Genomic DNA, 22975 nt, shown 5'->3' on the forward strand with positions numbered 1-22975 from the left:
ATTCTTGGGTCTTCTATGGATAGAGCACTGTAGGTATTAGTGCGCCATAGGCATTCTATAAAACCATAAAACTCTATAAAGCTTTTTAAACATTTTTAGAATATTTTTACAAGAAAGTACTTGCATTTGATATTCTAAAGTTCACATAAAACTTATCGTTTGTTCCTTATATAACTAGGTTTAATCGTAAATTTTAATTTTCCCAGTCATGGCTTATTTAATATAATAAAATAATAGTAAAAGAGGCTGGATACTACATGACTAAAATTTTAAAAATTTAAAAAAAAATTATTTTTGGCGAGCTTTCGAACCATCTAAATAAAAAATGTAACCACATCATACAATGGGGGGAGTCAAAAATAATAACTAGGGAAGATAATTGGGGGAAAAGAAATTTTAAAGAGGTTGTGTATATTAAAGACAGAGGGAAATTAAATCAATATAAGGGGCCTATAGATATAAAACATTGGGGGATGTTTAAAATTAAAAAATTAAAAAATAAAAATTAAACCTAAAAAATGATTAAATAAAAAATTGTCTAGAAGTGTATCGATATAGAAATTTACAGTTGTATATTTGACATCGGCTTGAAAAGGAACTACGGTTCGAAAGCTCGCCAAAAATAATTTTTTTTTAAATTTTTGTCATGTAGTATCCCGTCTCTTTTACCACGGCCAACTTTGATCACGCGCTGTTCGCGATACTACGGCCAACACATTCGTCGAAATTCCGCGAGCAAGGATTTTCCCCCTATAAACTGTACTATAATGTGTAGGAGGTCAGCGCCACGCTCGGTGGTTATATTGTCTTCAATGTAAAAACTATACTAAAAATAATAATCCGCTAGGGGCGCTGACGTCATACACATCTTTTGCTCATAGGTTAACACAGAAACGTCAAGGAATGAGATGGCCGCTGTAGCGCGAGAGATGCGCGAGAAATCAAAGTTGGCCGTGCTTTTACTATTATTTTATTATATACTAGGTTTAGTTTCGACGAAAATTACGACGCCATCGTTGAACGGTTGCACTACATCCGTAATTTCATAAATAGGCTTACTAAAATAATTTTATCACTAAGATACTTGTGACTTACCATAAATTTATATATATATAAATTATAAAGTAACAATAACATTTCCTGAAGTTTAATAAAAAAAAACACAATGTATCGTACATTTTCCATTGGCCTGGCCCGCGCCCTTGCCTCCTCTAGAAGAAGGAACGGAAACGGCCGTTAACACCTCGCCGTTAATCGCTGCAGCTGCCGCGGCCTTGAAATTTATCTCCGAATACCGGGTCTCGATTTTCCAGAAGGGAGTCAGTGACTCGGCCTGCAGCTGCAAGAATTTTAGCATATAGGTGACGGTCGAAGTTCCGCTGTTAAAGCTCTGGCAAATTTACGTTACGTAGCTCTTCTGTAGCTGCAGTATCTCTTGCATGTAAAAGACCGTGACGGCATGTAAGCAGTAGGCTGTATTGATTTCTTACACCTACATGATACGTGTATTTACTCATCGTAAATATCAACTATTTTTTTTTGGGGGGGGGGGGCAAGGGGGACATGCATTGGTATGCATTGGTTGGAAACGAGCGATCTTTCCAACATCCCGGCGAAGCAAATCTTGCGCTTCGTTTCTAAGACTGGGCTTTTCCATGTTTAATTGGCTGGGGCTGCGCAATGGACCTCTGGTCGAAGTGCTAGGTTGGGTCTAACCCAGGCCCGTAGCCAGAGGGGGGCCAGTACTGGGATCTCTTTCGCCCGACCTAGCCTTTTCTGCAACTCAACTCCGACGCCCCATTTTGGGACAATTCTACCCTCCAAAAATATGGTTCGCCCGCTCACCTGGCTACGGCCCACTCTAACCCAACCACCCAACTTTTACTAGGCTCACAATATTTATTTAAAAATACCTGAGTCAGAGCCCGTTGACCTTTGCGTACAAGTGTCGAACACTGAAGACTTTATCTGTGGACCCGTCTTTATTCTTTCACACCGGCTCATGAATTTAAAATTGCTTAACACACAAGGTCTCTAATTAGGGCAGGTTAAATGCAAGAATATGATTAGTCAGATCCGCTATTACGGGGTATGGAAGGGGAGGGGCTTATCGATTTTCACCCAGGGTTTTGAATTTCATATACTGCCCAGCATTTTCACTTCTGAAACAAAGCGAGGATAAAAGGCTTGCAGTCTTTCGACTACAAAGATTTCAAAACGTTCTTTTCAACGCTATGTCGGGAGCTGTTGGCTCGCGTGGCACGAAGGGCTTGCCACCACCCTCCTACGCATTTTAACCCGGCCCCCTGTTTAAGGAAATAAAAGCCTCTAGATGACCTGGGCCTAAAGTGGTGGTATTAGCCTAGCTAATTATTATTATTATTAACTAATACCAGAAGTATATAATATTTAGTAAATGGCTTTAATTGTTGTAGGGTAGCATCCCAATTTTATCCAAATTAATTTTTTATTCAGACTTAATATAATTAAAAACCAATTTAATTCAAATTATTGTACAGAGATATTCCTATAACAAAGTAAATTAAAAAAATCGGTATTTAGTGAACTGCCAAAAAAGCAAAATTGACAATTTACCACTTTCAAAAACATTACCGCCATCTATCGGTTGAAAATATTTGCACTGAAAAAGGCAGGGCGTTCTTAAAACTAGTCTCGCGCTAAAGTACCATCCTTTCCAATTGACGGCTTTTAAAATTCATTTTGCGCGTGAAAATACCTCTACATGTTTTGGTCAAAAAAGCACGCAAAGAATTCTGTGTGCCCAAGACATGTACCTGTAGTGTCGCGCACTAAAACGTCATTTCAAAATCCGTCAGTTGCGATTCAAAACTATTGAAGCTGGCTCTACTTCCGGTATTTAAAAATATACCTTAAATTTACATTATTGAAACTGGCGAATTTGTAATTCACGACCGACACGAGTCTAGGTTATAGATATATGAAAAAAGCATTGATTTCTTACGCTGGACACCGGCCAGTGGTAAGAACACGGAAGAGAGAGCTACACATAGAGCATATACTCTATGGATAGCAGAATTAGACCGATATTTTCTGGATGCGCTACGTAATAGTGCCATCTAAAGTTGAAAAAAATTAGTATCCTTCATGAACATATGTTTGATGTTGAAGTTGTCATTGATCATAATCGTATAACTTTAATCAATAAAATTATTCATTTATATTGGAAAGTTAAGCTACAAAAATTAGCCAAAGACAAGAACTTGGAATTGAAGGGCTAAGCAATCAGGCATAAATACTCAAAAATAAAATTATTTCAGGGACAATAATTTCTTACATTTAGATACACATCATATTTTCTTGTAACTAACAAACCGTATACGTCAGTTTCAGAACTTTACATTCTTTATATCAAGCCCAAGAAGCCTTTGCTAAATGTTTCGAATTTACCAATAACGATGAGGAAAACTAATAGCTTCGCTTTAGACGCCACCGGTCTAGGTTTCAATGGCGAGCCAAAGGGGCGTAGCGATAGTTTTCGGTCGCGAATTGTTCTTACAAAATAACAAGAAACACTCCACAAATTAAATATACATTTCTGTATTGAATAGATTAAAAAAAATTATTCGTAAATTAATAACATTTTAAAAACTGAAATTGACTAAATCTATAATTCTGTTATTTATTAGAATTTAGAACATTATTTAACAAATTATTTAACATTGGACCTTAAACAATTAAATTAGCGAACTATAAATCTTGTTTATTTCTGAACAAGTTTCCTTACAAAGGTACAAAATGGAAAATCTCCACCAATTATTTTCATGAAGAATAATTTTGACTCACCTAAATTAAATTATAACAATTCACCTCAATATGATAAAATTCAGCTTGAGATTAAGTTCTTTGGTATCAATATGTTAGAATAATTCAAACTCATCAGGAGCAGAAGTGTAAGACAAAGCAATTACTTTTTCGTATTTTGTTTTGTAGCGCTTAACTAGTGATACGACAACAATCGCAAAGAAGACCAGGAAACTAGCCAAAATCAAACCTAGAAACCAATCTTTGTACATATCCCAAAATTTCTTGCGTATCATAACTTTAAACTCCCTTTTGATTTCTGGCAGATCTTCCAAAAACGATTCCTCCATTTTCTCGATAATGAAGTTGAAATCCTTTAGCTGTCTGTCGTTCATAAGTTGGTTGTCGCTAAAGCTCATTTCAACCATTTGGTCTCCAATGTTAATTTTTAAATCTTGCAAGGCGTCCAACGGTTCGTCTTGGTTGAAAAAATCGAAGAACATTAAAGCACTGACTTCACTCATATTTCCACTGCTTCCCAAGTTGGTCAATAGTAGCTCGTTATCTTTACGGACGAACTGAAAGTTATTCGTGTCTATAGTAACCGAGGATTTTCCCTGAGATACGACTATTTCCTGTCCGTATTCAAAGTCGTCCGGCGTTATGACGTTAAGAGTGTCCTCGTTGATGACAAAAGGCATTGGTTTTAAATTCCAACGACCTTCAACATCCTCTAAAATGGATCTTTTACTTCTGCCGCGCATCTCCAATTGCATCACCGCAGCGCTGAACAAGAATTTTATTCGATGTCCGTAATTAGCTCCGTCCACAATAATAACTTTCCCGGGGAAATTGGATTTGAAGTCGTCGACTAAAATCTCCAAATGACCTTCAGCCATTTCCACCAGACGAGGAACATACTTGGTTTTGGTTTCTTTTCTGATTTTCCAAACCACTTCTGACAAATCGACCAACTGAGTTTCGCTACTGTGCAAATCGAATCCAGTGTAAATAAACACATCAGCTTTCAGATCGAGAAGAATGTAATTGGCGTTGGACCCTCCGCCGCCCACGAGATGGCTTCGACTGTCGGTGTTGGTAAGGACATTAGGTCCAGCGTCGGCTCGATTGCCGATGTAAATGAAATCCGATTTCGTTTTCACTATAATAGTGACATTCAGATTGTTAGCCAATTCACCGTACGTGGGAATCCAGTCATTTTGAATCTCAGCCAAAGACACTTCTCGGTCGGGAATTGCCAATGTCAGAAATATACCACCATCTCGAGTGATTTGAATATGAAATCCGTCAGATGTCATTAATTGAGGTTGAGCGTGGAATTGCTGATCGAGCTCCAAGTACTTGTCCACGGAGTGCTGGTACATTTTGTTTTTAATAAAATATTGAACTTTCGAGTTGTTTCGCGAGTACTTTATTGCTTCAAGATCAGTAATGGTAAATTTTAAATAATACACTTGAAGCGTATCGCGAATGGTAAACCAAAAGTCGAAAATAGGATCGAAAGATCTGAGCGTTTCAAATTTGTAATAGAACTTTCCACCAGCGAAAGCTCTTTCGTACGTTCCAGAATCGCCTACAAAACCGACCACCGTGTCCGTTCCGACTTCAAGAACGACGTTGTAATTCCAGCTTTCAAAATCAGTGAACCAAATCTCATCCGCTGAAGCTACGAACTTTGTGTTACAAGACGCAAGAACGATATCGTAAGCGTCGATTCTTCCTCGAAATACTTGGATATTTTTAATTCGTTTAACCAGCGCAGTTTCATTACTGAATCTAATTGCTCCACTATTTTCTCGCAAGTCTACAAATAAACGATGGTCCGGATACAGTTGCGGCAGAAGAATGATGGTGTTGGTACCGATTAAACCGTCCAATGTTCCGATGGAGCCAGCCGACTCGAGCCAGAAGTTGTCGTCTTCGTTACCACCGTAAATGACACCTTCCATAGCGTCACCGATCCCCAAATTAATCCAAAATTCGTTGACTATTCCTTTAACGCCATAAACGTTCTGTCCCGTGGCTTTTTCAACTAAAATCGACGAATACATGGATCCCGTATTCTTAACCCTAATCTCTGTGACTACGGTTTCCATATCTTGAAACTTTATGGTTGGATTTGTAAACTCTTCACGCTCTTCATTAATAGTGCTTAGTCCGAAATTAAATATTTTATTCGAAGATAATTTCAAACTTAGAGACTGGTTGATCCGTTCAAATTTTAAATCGATTAGTAGTTCAGTACTTAATTTAAATATGTATGTATGATAACTATTAGTGGAATGATTCGCGAAGATGTCAAAGTTATGGTCGTTTAAGATTTTATAAGTGAAATTACCAATCTCCCTGTAATTAACCACCGACGTATGCTTTGGTACGGTTATGAAAAGAGTGGTCTTTTCTGCACAATAAGGAACTATGATTTCGTCGATGGCATTTTCATTTCCGCCTTGACCGTTCACCACTTTACTCTCACAGGAACAAATAACTTGATCGGCCTTCTCGGATCGACCTTCGATATTTTGAATGTTGTCCAAGTATATATCGTTGGGAAGACCACGGACAACTTTACCTCGCAAGTCAATTAGAACGTTGTCCACGGTAATGTTTTCCCCAATTACAAGCGTATTAGAACCATTGCCACCGTTTATGGATCCTGCGAAGTGAAGTCCGCCCAGCACAAACGTATCGTCTCTTGATCCACCGATGGAAGCCCCTGATCCGGAAATCAAATTGAAAATATTGGGCATCAACTTGGCGCCAAAACGTTTATTGTCACTAGTCTGCGAGTCGACAGTATGTAGGACGATTCCCATCGCGTCTGAGCTGCTAAGTAACAAGGATCCTTGCACTTCGTTGTTTCTCCCTAAAACGGTTATTTGAGGAGTGTTAAAAAAGGGCGAGGTCATCTCTGTGTCATCCGCCGTGAAGTCCAACGCAAAAACATTTGCACTCGCGCCAGTCAACTTTAAATTAACCGAATAACGTTTCGTTTGTTCGACTAGAGTCGTGGAAGAATGCATGTCCAGTAAATCGTGGACATCAACGTGGATAACGAAGATTCTCTTTCCTGTTGTGTGAAAAAACGCCGAGAAGTTTATGTCGCCGTTGTCTCCTGGTAAAATATGAGCTTCGAAATTAACAGCGTTTTTGTGACTCGTTAGTCGTGTATGACCGATGGACATGATTTGAATGGTATTGTCGCAACTAGTTACTTCCGTGATATTGATAAAGTCTGGCGTGTTTCCATTACCACCATTCAAAGAAACGAAATTGGTTTGACAGTCACTTATGAACTCATCGCCTTTGTTGGTTCTACCGTAGATTTTCTGCACATTACTGAAAGATATTTTTTTCGAATCTCCGAAACTAACTTCCCCGATTGAGGCGTCGATGACCACCACATCGGCGACTATTCCTCCGTCTAAATGAAGAGAGTTATTTCCTTTTCCGGCTACAATTGATCCATTAAGTGCTTCGAGAATTTGAAAGACGTCGTCTCCATTACCACCATGTACTCGCCAATTGCCACTTCTCAATTGAAAATTGTTGGGAATGATAGAAGAGCCAATACGCTCGAGAATGGTCAAGTTGGTGCCGTTGACCGAGTCCAGTTGGTGAAAAGCTATAGCAGAGCCAGTTGCCTTACTTACGAGAAGTCTGCTGGTGAGGCCGTCTGGTTCTTCAAACATTACAACAGGCTGGGGCCAATGTTCTTCTTCTTCTCCCAATAAGTCACTTTCTACAACAACATCAAAGGTAACACTTTGGTTTGAATCGAATTCCAAGCGAATTTGATAGCTGCTTAAACTACTGGTAGGGATAATTGATTGAACGGAATTTAGTGGGGACTTGAAATAAATGGTGTTCGAGTTGTTGGAAATTGACAATGTAGCCGATATTGCAGAATAAGGAACGACCAGAATGAGCTGACCTTGGGTCGTGTTACTAATAATTTGGGTGAATCCCGAAGCAACGACCGTCAAATGATTATCTTTTTTGTCACATTCAGCCACGATTGTAATAATATCCGGTTCATTCTGGGAATATCCACCTCCGCCGGACACGTACGATGTGGTGCATCCGCACTTGACATGATCCACCGCGGCTGTCCGTCCAATTACTCTGTTTATGTTCCGTATCGAAACGTTAATAGTACCATTGTTCCGGCTGGTCACTAATCCATCTACCAAATCTACAAATAAATAACCCAGATTTCTATCCAAGTTCAAAGTATCTGCGCCTCCACCTCCTTCTATAGTTCCCGTAAAATTATCACTCCTTAAAAAAAAATCGTCGTCGTATTTTCCTCCGAGCACGGACCAGTTCCCTTCCAAACAGTTGAAGTAATTGGGAACCGCGTTCGTTCCTTTTCGAATTCTACGTACTGTGTCGTTAGTGTCCAGCCAGTGAATTACTCTAGCCGTCAATTCTTCGTCGTAACTGATTGAGGAATGTAATCCATCCTGCTCTTCTTCCAGAAATATGGTTGGATTAATTACTTGGTTGGCAGGGAAGGTGGTTGAATTAATATCTTGATCGGCTGGAAAGGTGGTTGAATTAATATCTAGATCGGCCGGAAATGTGATGGAATTAATATATTGATCTGAAGAAAAGGTGGTTGAGTTAATATCTTCGTTGGCTGGAAAGGTGGTTGAATTAATATCTAGATTGGCCGGAAATGTGGTTGAATTAATATCTAGATTGGCCGGAAATGTGGTTGAGTTAATATCTTCGTTGGCTGGAAAGGTGGTTGAATTAATATCTAGATTGGCTGGAAAAGTGGTTGAATTAATATATTGATCTGAAGGAAAGGTGGTTGAGTTAATATCTTCGTTGGCTGGAAAGGTGGTTGAATTAATATCTAGATTGGCCGGAAATGTGGTTGAATTAATATCTTGATCAGCAGGAAAGGTGGGTGAATTAATATCTAGATCGAACGGAAATGTGGTTGAATTAATATTTTGATCTGCAGGGAAGGTGGTTGAATTAACATCTTCGTTGGCAGGAAGGGTAGTTGAATTAATATCTTCGTTGGCTGGAAGAGTGAATGTTGCGATTTGACCAATTTCGAAAGTAAGAACTAATCGCGTCGTTTCGTTAGAGTCCTTAAAGACGGAAACGTTCTTCAACAGATTACTAGGAGTTTTAAACGTGTAACTGGTTAATTGGGTCGCGGAGTTGACCAAATGAGAGAAGTCGAGACCTTTTTCGCCTCTTGGAATCATAATGGAGACATATCCTTGAGAGTGAGCCAAGTTGGTCTTTGTGTAGTTAGCCACCGTTATGGATAAGTTTACATCACAGTTCAAATCAGGAACGTTGACATAATCGGGGAAAAGACTTGACTGTCCTCCACGACCGTCTATCAGTTTAGAATCGCAACTAGCGTGAATTTCGTCTTGCTGTCCAAGTCGACCGTAAATCATTTGCAAATTCATTATTGTCATGTTGACCTTGTTTCCTGATGTCATCACTTTTCGCCGTAGATCAATGATAAGATTTTGACCAGCTACGCAGTTTTTCCCAACTGCTAGAACGTTGTCCTCCCCGAATTGACCACCGTCAATTTCACCTTCCAGCTTAGAGCAAGTTCCTGTTACGGAGAACGTATCCATGCCGGCGCTTCCGTAAAACATCTTTATTCCGGCGTCGACCACAAACTGGTTATTAGTCTTATCCAGAGGGTTGAGATAAATTTGGTCATCACCTGTTCCGAGGTTATACAACATGTATTTACCCATTTTAGAAGTTCTTCGAACGGCCAGGGCATTTTCGCAATTGTAACCAACAATTGGGTTTCTTTCAGATACACGGTGACCTCTATCGTAAAGGGATGATGGAGAACACAGGAGTTCGTACCGGTAATTTACCGGTGGATTAGGGGATGATCGTTCTAAGTAAATTTTGTGCTTGATGCGGAAGTCAACCCTGCTGTTGGGATGTTCCTCTCCATAAGTGGTTCTTGGTCCTAAATCGCACTCGCACTCAAACGTGATATGTTCTACCCAGGTGACCATTCGATGGGAATATTCACATGGCCTGTCATAACCGTCGCAAGGGCCACCGTACCCCCAACAGCTTCGAGATACCTCCTTTCTCTCTTTGTAGAACCAAAGACTATATCTTCGAAAGAGACGACATGACCCCTGAATATGAAATGTACGACTGGGAAAAACATTTCCGATTACTTCGGGATTTTGCTCCAAGAAATCAACACTCGATGTTACGGCTATGTTATTGGCATTTTTAGTTTTAATCAAGTTCATCAAATAAGGCGACGTTTCCTTCTGCTGTTTATTGCGCTCAAACTCTTCGGCTCTTTCGTGATCCAATAATTTAATTTGGGAATCCAAGCTCTTCACGTGATCGTGGGCACGCTGGGCGATAAATGCCGACGATATGAACAGATTAGAAATTAATGCGAAAATTGAAATTATTGTAACAAGGGGCGAAAATACGACCGCCGCCACGGCGACTGCGGCGGCGCCGAAGTTAAAGACTGTGCTAGCAAGTACGATATCTTCTATAGCTTGGTTTTGTTGGGATTTAACAGCGGATGGGTCATTCTCTCTCTGTACGGCGTTGTTTAGCCCCCACGCGCTCAATCCTTCGTCCATCGAACTTCCCAAAGGTCCGGCAGCTTTCCCCAAGAGACGCAACCCTTTACTGGCCACCTTCGCGGCGGCTTGAATTCCCAATTTAGTTTTCAATTTCGGAAAGGGTCCGATAGCGCTTAGAGTGACCACGTTTCCTACTCTTCCACTAGTTAGGTCCAAACTGGTTGTGTCTCCGCTATTTAGGGCTTTTATAACGCTTGAGGCCAGATTGGGTTTCCCTAATAGGCCACTAACCTTCACGACTGTTGCGGGAGACTTTGCAATTTTGCTGCTTAACGCTTTGACTGTTTTTGTGGGGCTTAGCTTGGTTTTCGATAGCAGTTCTTCAGGACTGAATAGGCTTTGCGGTTCACTCGCGAAGAAATCTCCCGTTTTCAGGATCACCGAGGAATGGTCCATTCTGGCTTTCACCTTTTTCATGGTTTCGTAGTCGATGAGTTTCTTTATTTGGCTGATGTCGCCTGGTGAGCCTACTAGCTTGTCCAAATTTGCTACAACCGTTTCCGTTATTTGTTTTTTAGTTTTAGAATCCGCGTCCGCGTATACCCTCAGAAATTCTTCACTCTGAATTTTTTCGATTCTAGTTCGACTACTGACAGAATTATCGTTTTCTTTAGTGACAACAAATACACATCCTTTCGATGATTTGAGACATGATCCAATTAAGTCCGTTGAATCTTTAACAATAAAAATAATTTGTGAAAGGCTGAAATACTATTCTTAATCAGAAATACAAATTCCAAAAATGGAGTAAAAGGTTCAATTATGACCCATTTAAGGGAAAACTTAGTCATGAATATATTTCAATTTAATTTGTAAAAGTGGTTAAAGTAAACCATAAAATTATTACTGAAATTGCATTCATAAGTTGGCCATCTTTTTTGGCTTTGTTGAAAAGGCCGCTTTATACAGGGTGTTTCAAAAGCTTATGCAAAATTTAAAAGAGTTGTAGGGGATGAGTTGAGAAGTAGGTCTGTTTTTTCCAAATTTTCCTACGATGAGTTAAAAGAGCGCCAGAGAGCTTCAAAGTGTGGCCTACTAGCCCCTGGAAGTAGGCTGCAACAGGCAGCAGGGAAATGCGAACATTAAGTGTTGGGTTCGTGTGATTGGTAAAAAAGTACTTTGTAAACAAATCGAGGTAACCAGCGTAAAAAAGTAAACTTAAAAAGGAAGTTAAAGCCGTGATGGACCGCGATTACTGGCGGATATTCATTTCGTGTATGGACTAGCGGATGGCAATGCTTTGGCTGCACAACGTCTCTACCAGCAAAGGCACACGAACCGGCGCATCCCCGTCTCACGAACTTTTTCCAATGTCCATCGTCGATTACTTGAGTCAGGCATATTCTGGGTACGCAATTTAATTTTTTACTTGAACTTCTTTGCGACTGGTTTGTTGCAAACGTTTTGTTCGTTTTGCAGAACAGGAACGAAGTAGGTTGACCACGGGCTGCCCGCAATGTTCGGTTGGTTTTGTGCTTGTTGCAGCCTACTTCCAGGGTCTGGTAAGCCACACTTTGAAGCTCTCAGACATTCTTTTCACTCATCGTAGGAAAATGAAAAAAAAACCACTCCTTAAAATTTGCATAACCTATTGAAACACCCTTTATAGCCGGAATTTTATAATTTTTTTTCTTATCGAAACGGAGCTTTTTGGTGGTGTTTTATTGCCTTGATTGCAATAAGTGATTCGTAGTTACCCACGCTTTTTTTAGGGAATAATATCCATATTACCTTAAGCATAAGTTTAACATAATGTAAAGAATGACACCTGTAGCCTTGACATTTTTTCTTACTACAGACTTTGTTAACCACTGACAAATTAGTAGAAGGATAAGAAAACTCATAATTGGGACATTTAATAAACATTTTTACCTATTGGTCAAATTAAAAGACAAACCAAATCCGATAAATCTCTAAGAACTTAGTTTGTTGAGCAAAACTCAATGTAAACACGTTTAAATATCTAATACAAAAATTATTATATCTTAAAACGAAGCTAGTGATTTAAAGTTAAATTTAGGTTCGTCATTATTTTCCCAAAGTAAGCGTTAGTTTTCATTTTGAAAGGGTTTTTAATTTAGACGCGCTAAGCTTTGGCCCTAAATTCTAAACAAATAAAATAAGTTATTACATTCATTCTCAGAAGTATATTTACGGAAGCAATTGTAAAGAAAAGATTTAATAAACAAATGACCCTATTCTCATACCTACGGTTATTAAGTAACTTATGCCAAATAGTTATGTTACTTAGGTAATACATATTATTATGTCGGTTACTACAAAAGTGTTCATTTCTGAGAGCAGATTTTACCTTTCATAATATCTAACATTTTACCTATAGTCTCAAAAATGCCCTAGTAAAGAAATCGCGTGTGGAGAATAGGAACTGACACACTTATGGTTTAAGTAACTTATGGCTTTACCAAAATTAGCCAACAATTTAGATTATCTTTCGTTGAGTCGATTTATCTAAAAAGAGTCTCCTAATCCCTAAGTAACGTACCAGGAACTGTTTGGGCTTCAAGGATTGCTTTGGCGGTGACATCGAACTTCTTCTCCCATCTCGCTCTGTGTCTCGAAAGTTCTTCGTCTTTTGTAAAATTAGTGGTTTTGGACTTCGATGGATATGTTACACGAACTATATCAGAGTCTGATCCAAGGTTAAACTGAAGTGGACAAGTTAGTTTAAATTTAACGAAATTCTTCAACAATGAGCTCCATTTTACACAATTTTATGCGGCACAAAGCTTTTTAGCATTTATTCTAAGAACTGCATCGATTGGTACGAAAATGTAACATTGTCGAGTATCAAGATAAGAGAATTTGTATGAAATAAGAGGGGCGGCGTATCAGTGCGTTGGCTTTTAAAATATAAAGTTATCTGATAAATTGTTAAATTAGCTTCAAATTCTAATTTTCTTTGAGTGTTTGAAATAATTTAAAACTTGTTTGGGAAGTAAAATTAAAGAAAATATGCGCCCTTTTCGTCAAATCTGTGGCCATTTCGAAATGTTTAAGTACACGATAGCCTACCTCAGCACCACTAATGCCGGCACCTATTTCATTTCGACTATGCATGCTTGGTAGCGCTTTAATTTTTAAATACGTTTTAGTTCACAGGATTTGTAATTGAGTTCACGTTGGACACTTCAATTTACGTAGCCCGGTCGCGTGGGTTCGTCTACGAACGGCAGTTGAATTTTCCAATCAAGCTGAATTCTCGCTTTAACCAACGGTGGATGTTTCCATACATTTCGACTATACTAAGCAGATTCAGTTCGTTTAATTTTTTAAACTTATATTAAACTCACTAGGATTTAAAAAAATTAAATTGAATTAATCGATAATAAATTAATCGAAATTAAATTAATCGATATTAAATTAATCGTAACTAAATTAATCGAAATTAAACTAATTGAAATTGTATTAATCGAAATTAAACTAATCGAAATTGTATTAATCGAAATTAAATTAATCTAAATTAAATTACTCGAAATTAATATAATCCTAATTAAATAACTCGAAATTAAATTCATCTAAACTAAATTATTCGGAATTAAAGTCATCAAAATTAAATTAAAACTATTTATATAATCCTAATTAAATTACTCGAAATTAATATAATCCTAATTAAATTACTCGAAATTAATATAATCCTAATTAAATTACTCGAAATTAATATAATCCTAATTAAATTACTCGAAATTAATATAATCCTAATTAAATTACTCGAAATTAATATAATCCTAATTAAATTACTCGAAATTAATATAATCCTAATTAAATTACTCGAAATTAATATAATCCTAATTAAATTACTCGAAATTAATATAATCCTAATTAAATTACTCGAAATTAATATAATCCTAATTAAATTACTCGAAATTAATATAATCCTAATTAAATTACTCGAAATTAATATAATCCTAATTAAATTACTCGAAATTAATATAATCCTAATTAAATTACTCGAAATTAATATAATCCTAATTAAATTACTCGAAATTAATATAATCGTAATTAAATTACTCGAAATTAGTATAATCCTAGTTATATTACTCGAAATTAAATTAATCTAAACTAAATTGAATTAGTCTTTAATAAAATTATAATTATAAATAACTTATTGAAAATAACTTATTTAAATTTGTCTTACCGAGCTGCTTTGATCTTTCAAATTGAGAAGTTGAAGTTCAGCGTGAGGAAACCTATTCAGGGTTTTATTAGCTGGGGTTACATCGGATTCCCATATCTTCACCAGACTCCGGTATTGGTCCAGTTGGTTACTTTTTCTCTGGTCCATTCGATCATGTGTATTTGACTTGGCTTCGAGGTTGTCTTCTTGGGTTCTACCATCTTCATTTATTTTTCCGTGAAGGGATGTCGCATTCTGAAAATCTTCCTCGAAACATTTATGGCTAACCACGGATGGTTCAATGTCCGCGCTAACGATGAAAATATTTCTGCCATTAAAATTCAGAATCTGTAAAAGAAATCGCGATATAATGTTTATTCAGTAATTTAATAAAAACAGCGAAGGTCTGAAAATCTGCGTAATAGGTGTACACGCTTCCCATAAAAAGCCTAATCTCTGCTTACTTCCCGTAAACTAAGCGTACTAAGTGAAATCCGTGTATTGGGAAACATTAAGCGATCAGCCCCTCGTAGTAGGCTAGCTTGTAACCACACAAATTAAATTAAAACCGAAAAACTTGCTCAAAAATAAGAAATCACCAAAAGTCAAAAACAACCAAACGCGCGGAAAAAAAACCAGAAATGTATAAAACGGTAAACACCACTTATAGGTTTTTAGCTAAACGTGAGTTACTGCTAAAATTGCAGAAAGTTTAAACTGCTTTTAGTGGAAAAACGACAAGTATTATAAGACTAGAAAAATCCACCGAAAAAAAGGTGTTTTCGAAAAAACATTTCTAACACGAGCATCAGATACCCTTGCTTCTGAGAAATCTGATTACAGAAATGTGAAATTTGGTAAACCACCGTAAATACTTAATTATAGACTGGCAGATAAAGTAAAGCTTTAGTAAATACTCACTTAAGGCGCGACAGTCTAAAACAAAATTACACTTTCTCATCCTTTGCGAGGTCTACAGCGATATCGTTGGAAGATTAACGCTTGCTGCAGGATTTTGTACCTTTTCTAGACTGTCGGGCCTCGAGTGCGCGATTAAGAAAGCTTGACCTTCTGTACTCCCTTTAAGTGAAATTTAATCGTCAATTATACCTGGCTTCTTTTGAGAGCTCTTCCAATGGCATCCGAATCCGAATCACCCAATCCAGAGTCCTGGCACCAATATTCGAACGTTTGATCGACCTCCAGAACATCCGCCCACAGTTTGGGATCATCCAGCTCCGGAATTAGAAGCATTTGAATGTTAGCGGCCACCACCAGGAAATCCCCTCTTTCGGAGTGCATGACTGCGACGGAATTGACGGTTCTAATGAACTTCCCGTCAAGGACCTTCCATAAAGTGTCTTTCATTTCAGCGCTGGTCATCCTCTTCAGCGTGTCCACTTTCTCTTTGACCTCCTCCACTCCGTCGTACTGACCGACGAGACTATCCCGTATTTGTTTCAACGAACTGTGTGATATAGCTTTAATTTTGGCGTTGACACTGGCTCGCCTGTCGCCGTGAACCTCTGTTAAGATTGATTCCGCCAGTTTCATCGTTTCCATTTGAATTATGTCATTTTCTGTAGTCTGGAAATTACATATTTTAGTTTCTATAAGTGTTTCGATTTGCCGAAGTGAATACTGATAGCTATGGAGTGACTTGGAATTGATGAAATCACCAAATTGATCAGATTTTCTTTTGAGAAAATAGGCTACTTCATGCGCCAATCTTATGGTCCAGGCTGCGCAGGCCCTGGCGATTTAAACCTTACTTAGGATTTTAGTTTGACTTCAAAAAAAAATATTGAAATTTTGGGATTCTTCGTGGCGTAGATTAGCTTAGATGAACACGTATTAAAAATTACAAAATAATTTTTTAGCCTTCGTAATGTAACAAGCCAAGTTTCAAAACAATTTTTGAGTAGCGTCTCGTGAACAACGTCTATTATTTTTATTGTAATGTATTTTCCATACCGGTTTTAAGGCTTCTGCGAGTGTTTGATCATTCCAAACAGCGTTTAATGTCAAAAGCCAACAAATGATTCGTCTCATTTCGTTCATCTTTTCATATATTCCTACAAATCAGCGCTGACAAGAATTTTTTCCTGTAAAGTTACCACATCGGTACATTAACAAAGAATGACAATGAAATTAGCGTTTTATCGGCTTAATTTTCGTTATGGCACCTCGTTGATTGATGGAGTGAGTCAATTCTCCAAATTAGTTTACTACGAGGACCAAAACAGTTTTCTTGAATTTTTCTGAAGCGATAACAGGGCTAGGCTCTTATAAGATTCCTGTGACCGTTAGAGTTCCCGCCACCGACGTCCACAAATCTCCCGGTAACACTGCGCTACTACAGTCAAAGTACGTTCCCGCGCCGCAATCACACGGACCAGTGGCACTGCCACTATTATCAGTTACGCTAAAATGGCCTGCATGGTTGCGGCATGAAGCTCATTGGTGACGACATGGAGCTAATTGGTTACGGCAAATCTCCCTATTAGAGATACGTTCTAAAACGCCTCACTCGGTGGCGTATGTGTGGTAAAAATTAAAAGAAGGGGCTGATACTATACCTTCCACTGAACTATGCGGCTTCATCCCCATCCGCGGGGTCAAGCGCCGGATAGTCTACTAAAAACCACGCGATCCGGCGAAATAATCACGTGACCGTAATGGGCGTTTTAATGTCATGGCCGACCTTTACGCGTTACCATGGCCACGAACACGATCCACACCCACGAGCAGGCTACGAAGGCGGCTTACGTCGCCATCCGCCGGGCCAAGCACCAGAGAGACGGAAAGGGAAGCGGATACTTTTTTTTGGAGATGTGGTATTAGGAAAGGGAGCCCGGAGCCCCAAGCGGTAAACGACGAAATCAACGAAACCGCGCTAGCTTTGAAAGTTTAACAATATTTAATAACTGTTCAGTATGTTTTTTATGTTAACTCGTGTGAAACTATTATTTGGGGCACGGCGTGGTCAAAGACTATTTCTACGCTTCGCTTACTAGACCGGCGTCTCCCTAGGCAGAGCCTGTTGACAGTGTCGATTGTAGAGCCAAAGACTATACAGCAATAACTTAGTCTTTGGAAGGCGGGTAAATTAAACCTTGGAGGAAGAAATAATGTTTTTTCCCCTCAAAGCTTAAACAAATCATCACTTAAGCGTTTAAAAAAGGAATGTATATATATATATATATATATATATATATATATATATATATATTTATTAAGGAAGTAAGAATACGCAATTATTAAAAAATTATGGATTATTAAGTATTTTGAAATATGATTAGTATAAAATTGCAGATAATTTTATATTCACTAGAATATATTTAAAACCTTCAGGATACTGGTTTTGCCAGCCATAGTTTTATTGATTTTATAGGTTTAATCACAAAATGGTTTTCAAATTTCATAAATCCAAATTTTAATACTCAAATATTATCACAAAACTTAATATAAGAAAAACAAATTAGCAACCTAAATGTTGCATTTTTCTTTTTTTCTGTTTTGCTGGTTTTACAGCAAGGTTAGTTTGATTGGCTGATATTGTGTTTCCACTTCCAGGTGTTGCTGAAGTAGTGTTTTTATTTGCTAGTCGTTTTGCTATCGCTTGACGTGCTTTTCTGTTACTTTCATCACTCCAACGTTTAGAAATTTTACAGCAGTAAAGTTTCAATAGTTTTTTATCCCCAGTAAATGTTTCATTGAATTTTGCAATGCAATTTTGCTGATGTATGTTTTCATTAAATTCTTTTAGAAAAACATGTTCGAAATCCAACATTAATTGTAAAACTGCATCAGATGGGGAAATAAGCTGCCCTTGTCGAACGAGTATGCTTTAAGATACGTGAAAATTTTACTTTCGATTTCCAATTTCTCAGATTGAGTTATAAATTGACACATTTCTTTACTGGAGCCACAATTATGATTGTTCTTGACTTTACGAATGGTACTACCGATGACATATGATAAGCAATTGAGATAAATTTTTGACCCAAAGTCATTAACAGTTTTTTCAACGTGCAATTGTTTTAAAAATCTTTTGCAACTATTAAGGTTGAACTTTCGGAAGAAACATGGTTGGACTTTTGCGTCAATGATTTCAGTGAAAAAAAAGGGTTTATTTACAATTTTTTTCACAAAAGTCAAAGAGGCCAAGAGGGGTCCGTTGCCCACCAAAATTTTCGTTCAACGCATTGAGCCGTGTTTGGTGTTGTTCCCGATGGTAGTTTCCGAGTTATTACCTAATATTTACTGAATTACGTGGTTTTTACTCTACTATGCAAAAACCAAATCCTTAAATTTTAAATTTAGAAATCGGGTTCGAGTTCGGTATCATTTCCGTAGTATGTTATAACGCGGAGTCGAATGTGACCCACCACGGTTCGCTAGGACTATTAGTTTGGGAGTTATTACCAAAAGTACGCTCAAAACGTGGTTTTTTCTAAATTTAACTAAATATTGAATGTTTTCTCAAGATTTTGGCCAGGACCGACCATACTTTCGGCTCTTACGTATTGTTTAGTGCCGAATCGAATGTGACCAATCGCAAGTTCGTAGGATGAATTGGTATTGAATTATAGCGAAATATGTTCGGAACATAATTGGTGCTTTTTTCAAAAAGTTATAATATTGGCACCTCCAACGTTGTCTAAACATTGCTCTCCGGACCACCACATTTTACCTGTCTTACGAACCGCTTAGGAAGACCAACCACTAAGGGAGACCAACCACAAGTCCGTATGAATCGTGTCCGAGCTATAACGGAATTTACATTAGAAAATTTACATTCAATCCTCAAATAGTGTCTGAAAATGTGTTTTCTTATTTTTTGATTTATTTTTAGTGAGATATTCATTAATTCTATTTAGTTGTATTGTCTGTATTAAATTTTCACTTAATAAAAATGTGTTTGATTGCAACAGCTCCGTGCCTGTTTTTTAAACATCTCTTGTAGCAAACATTTAACAATACTGTTAGAAAATAATAAAAAAAAATATTCCTACACTGTTGAAGGATTAAATGTCAATTTACTAATGTAAATTCCGTTATAGCTCGGACACGAATCATACGGACTTGTGGTTGGTCTCACTTAGTGGTTCATAAGACAGGTAAAATGTGGTGGTCCGGAGAGCAATGTTTACACAACGTTGGAGGTGTAAATGCCAATTTTAGAACTTTTTAAAAAAAGCATCAATTATGTTCCGCACATATTTCGTTATAACTCAAAACTGATTCATCCAACGAACTTGCGGTTGGTCACATTCGATTTGGCTCTAAACAATACGAAAGTATGGTCGGTCCTGGCTAAAATCTTGATATAACCTTTCAATATTTACGGAAATTTCGAAACAACCACGTTTTTGAGTGTACTTTTGGTAATAACTATTAGTCCTAGCGAACCGCGGTGGGTCACATTCAACCCCGCGTTAAAACATACTACAACAACACCAAACACGGTCCAATTCGTTAAACGAAAATGTCGGAAGCAACGACCCCCTCTTTCCAACTTTGCTCCCCCAAATGTTGTCCACCCCCCATCTCTACGGACTCATCGGATCCTCAAAGTAGACACCAAAATGGAATCTATAGGTCACATTGCAAGTTGGGACGAATTTTGTCGCTGGAGAACCCTTTATCCATAAGGCAGCCTAGGCAAAGTGCCTAGGGCCTACGAAAATTTTAGGAGACATTACAGCCTACGTTTCCATATAATATATAGGGCCTACGTAGGTCCGAAAAATCGGTAAATGAGAGATTTTTTTGCCAGAGGCCTACGGAAAGGTTAAAACGGCCCGGACTATTGTTTGAACGCATGCTTGAATTGTGCAGAGTTGGATCGGAATTGTTTCCCCTTCGTTACCTAATTGTGGCGAACAGATTTTCCAATGGGTCTTGCGCCAATCGTCTAGCGAAGAAAATTTATACCCTTCACTTTTTAAATCATCCCATAATGCTAGGATGGCGGGAGTCGATTGAATCCATCCATATACACAGTATATTTTCAAATTCTTGGCAACTAAAAAGTCCAGTTCTTCAAACATTTTTTTTGGCATTCACTAACACTTCTTCGTGATCAGAACTTTCCTTAAGTGGCCTTAACAGCTTTTGACCACTTTTGAATCGGCTACAAATTACAGCGTCGAAAACTTCATCTACAGAACTGATGAATTCTGCGGTCGCAGCTGCTTGGGCATCAAGTTCGTTTATAAATAATAAAAGGAAAACATTAACAAAGGCAGAGTTGAAATACCTAGTGAAATGTAGGTTGACAATCCAACGGAGAATGAATGACTGAAAAGGTTCGCAGCCCAATTCACTCTCATCTTCCCAAAAATTGTTTGGCTTGAGCATTCTTTCTGTTAGTTTTTGTGCCATTCTCACAGGTCGTTGTCTGTCCTTTTTAATGAACTCATCCACGTAGTGAAATAAATTTCTTCTACCTTTGTACACTACAACGTACTTCCTAAAGTGGTGTCTCAATCTCTTGAGCAGATGGGGTCAATCAAATACGCAATATATTTTATTGTCATTAATAGTGATAAACGGTTGCGTTTTGGTAACTTGCATCGTGCCACTATGGTCGCAGACTATAGCTCTTCTTCTAAGACCAATCGAGTGTAATTGGTTGATAGATTCTATTAGAAATGTCTTCAAAAATTCGGGGATGGTTTCCTTTGCAAAAATGTACGATACTAGCTGTTTATATTGTTTGAATAGCCCATGAACCATGACCACCAGAGCTTCATTAGCGAGTATTCGTTCTTTGGAATTTTCCCCATAATTCACGAAGCCTTCAATTTAATCTCTGGCTGGATAATAAGCGAGCATTTCAGTAAGAGATATCTCATCTACTGTCCAAATGCAATTTGGATCCTTAGGTTTCACGTTCTTAGCCTTGTTCGCTAATTCTTCAAAAACGAATGAATTTAGACCTGGATGGATGTTTATAGTGGAAAGCCAATCACGTAGTGTTCTTGGATGTGGCAGGCAGAAAATCTTCCTCAAAACTTTATAGCATTTTGGGGTCGCATAATGTAATGACAAGGCGAGATTTTGTTTGTTCTCTGTCCATCTTCCGCCTTTTGGTTTTAAGTCCGATAGTCTTAATTGACTTTAAAAAAAAATCAGATGTTCTTTTGATAAGAGATTCTCGCTATATTCTCGAATTGTTCTAATTTTAGCAAATTTTTAACGTACTTCATTTGTATTAAGATGTAATATCTCATATCGGCTTATTTGAGTCGATTTTACTCGGAGTTTAGCTTTCAAGAACTTTCTTTTCGGTGTAACTTTCAGCGAAGGGGGTGTAACTTTCTGCGAAGGGGCTACAACTATTGGACCTAGAAAATTTGGAAAAATGTTATATATTATATTCATTAGGTTTTTATTTTATTCAAAATCTGTATACTAACCTAAACTGGAGTTTAATAATGGAAAATCTTTGGTTGACTGAAGTGTGACATTTAAACATTTCGAGCAAGGAAGGCAACGTATCAATTAAAGATAATTCCTAAAGTAATTAAAGAGATACATTAGTAAATATAAACCAGAGACAAAAGTTTCACTATTTCTAACTTATGTGAAAAATTTTCCACCAGCAGTTGCGAAGTTTCAATATAGTTTTTTTTATCAAGTACTTTTGAATCAAAGTGTTTAAAAGAAGACGATCTTCATCGACTGAAATTTCTTCAGCAGACCGGTAACAAATTCTGGTTCTTGGACGTTGAAATCTCGTGGTGACAAAACTGTCATGATGAAAATGGAAATTAGATAATTTACAAAATAAAATGTTAATGTCATCCTTAATAATACCACGTGTATTTTGAGCCATCAAGATAATTTTCTTGGGACTACGATGGTCTTCGGAACCCAACAGTTTTCTTTTTTTTGGAGTTATTTTTGGTGTTGATAGTGGTTGTCTTTGACACACATTTTCAATTTGTTTTGGTGAGGCGCTGTTGCTCATCTAGGACTTCTACGGAGTGTTGTAGTTCCAGTTCTACTCGGAGTTGTTTTTGGTGTTGAACCTCCAGATTTTCTCGGGGACGGATGTATTAGCTCCCACAAGTCCTTCCGGTAAATTTTCTGATTGCTCTTCGGAGATGAAAATTGTCGGAACAGCATTTGGCATCGTTTTATTTATTTTCTGTTTTCATAAACTGCGATATTTCGTGTTAGCCACATTCTCGGTGACATCTGTACAATAACAAGGAGTTTAAACCAGGCAACTTCACATTCCCGTAGTTTGAACCCATTTCTGACATCTAACAAAAAATTGTATATTAACGTAAGAAAATACAATGGACTATGACCTTTGTAGTTTTTGATGAACGACGAATTAAAAACATCCGTCACTGATGCCTATAATGGTCAGTACCGGTTACATACGAGGGGTCGG

The 22975-nt window shown here is 37.8% G+C and overlaps 1 protein-coding gene across 1 annotated transcript; it reads right to left on the reverse strand.

The window, feature by feature from the left end:
* Positions 1-3892: 3892 nt before the first annotated feature.
* On the reverse strand, positions 3893-16623 carry LOC149957314 (uncharacterized). The gene is made up of 5 exons (XM_090166965.1): positions 16537-16623; positions 15673-16149; positions 14584-14910; positions 12931-13093; positions 3893-11101 (listed from the first exon to the last, which is right to left on the reverse strand). The coding sequence occupies exons 1-5, from the start codon at positions 16621-16623 to the stop codon at positions 3900-3902; spliced, it is 8256 nt and encodes a 2751-aa protein (XP_090023091.1). The 3' UTR covers positions 3893-3899.
* Positions 16624-22975: the final 6352 nt, after the last annotated feature.

Source organism: Leiobunum rupestre, chromosome 2 (genome assembly GCF_980474605.1).
Source record: "Leiobunum rupestre chromosome 2, qqLeiRupe1.1.hap1, whole genome shotgun sequence".
Lineage (NCBI taxonomy): Eukaryota > Metazoa > Arthropoda > Arachnida > Opiliones > Sclerosomatidae > Leiobunum > Leiobunum rupestre.

Bases quoted from the DNA above. Each gene is read 5' to 3' on its own strand.
- LOC149957314 (XM_090166965.1), bottom strand. From the start codon at position 16,623: ATGAACGAAATGAGACGAATCATTTGTTGGCTTTTGACATTAAACGCT. The intron at 16,150-16,536 runs GTATGGAAAATA...TGTAATTTCCAG, and splicing joins TCGCAGAAGCCTTAAAACCG to ACTACAGAAAATGACATAAT. The intron at 14,911-15,672 runs GTATAATTGACG...TTTCTTTTACAG, and splicing joins GAGCTCTCAAAAGAAGCCAG to ATTCTGAATTTTAATGGCAG.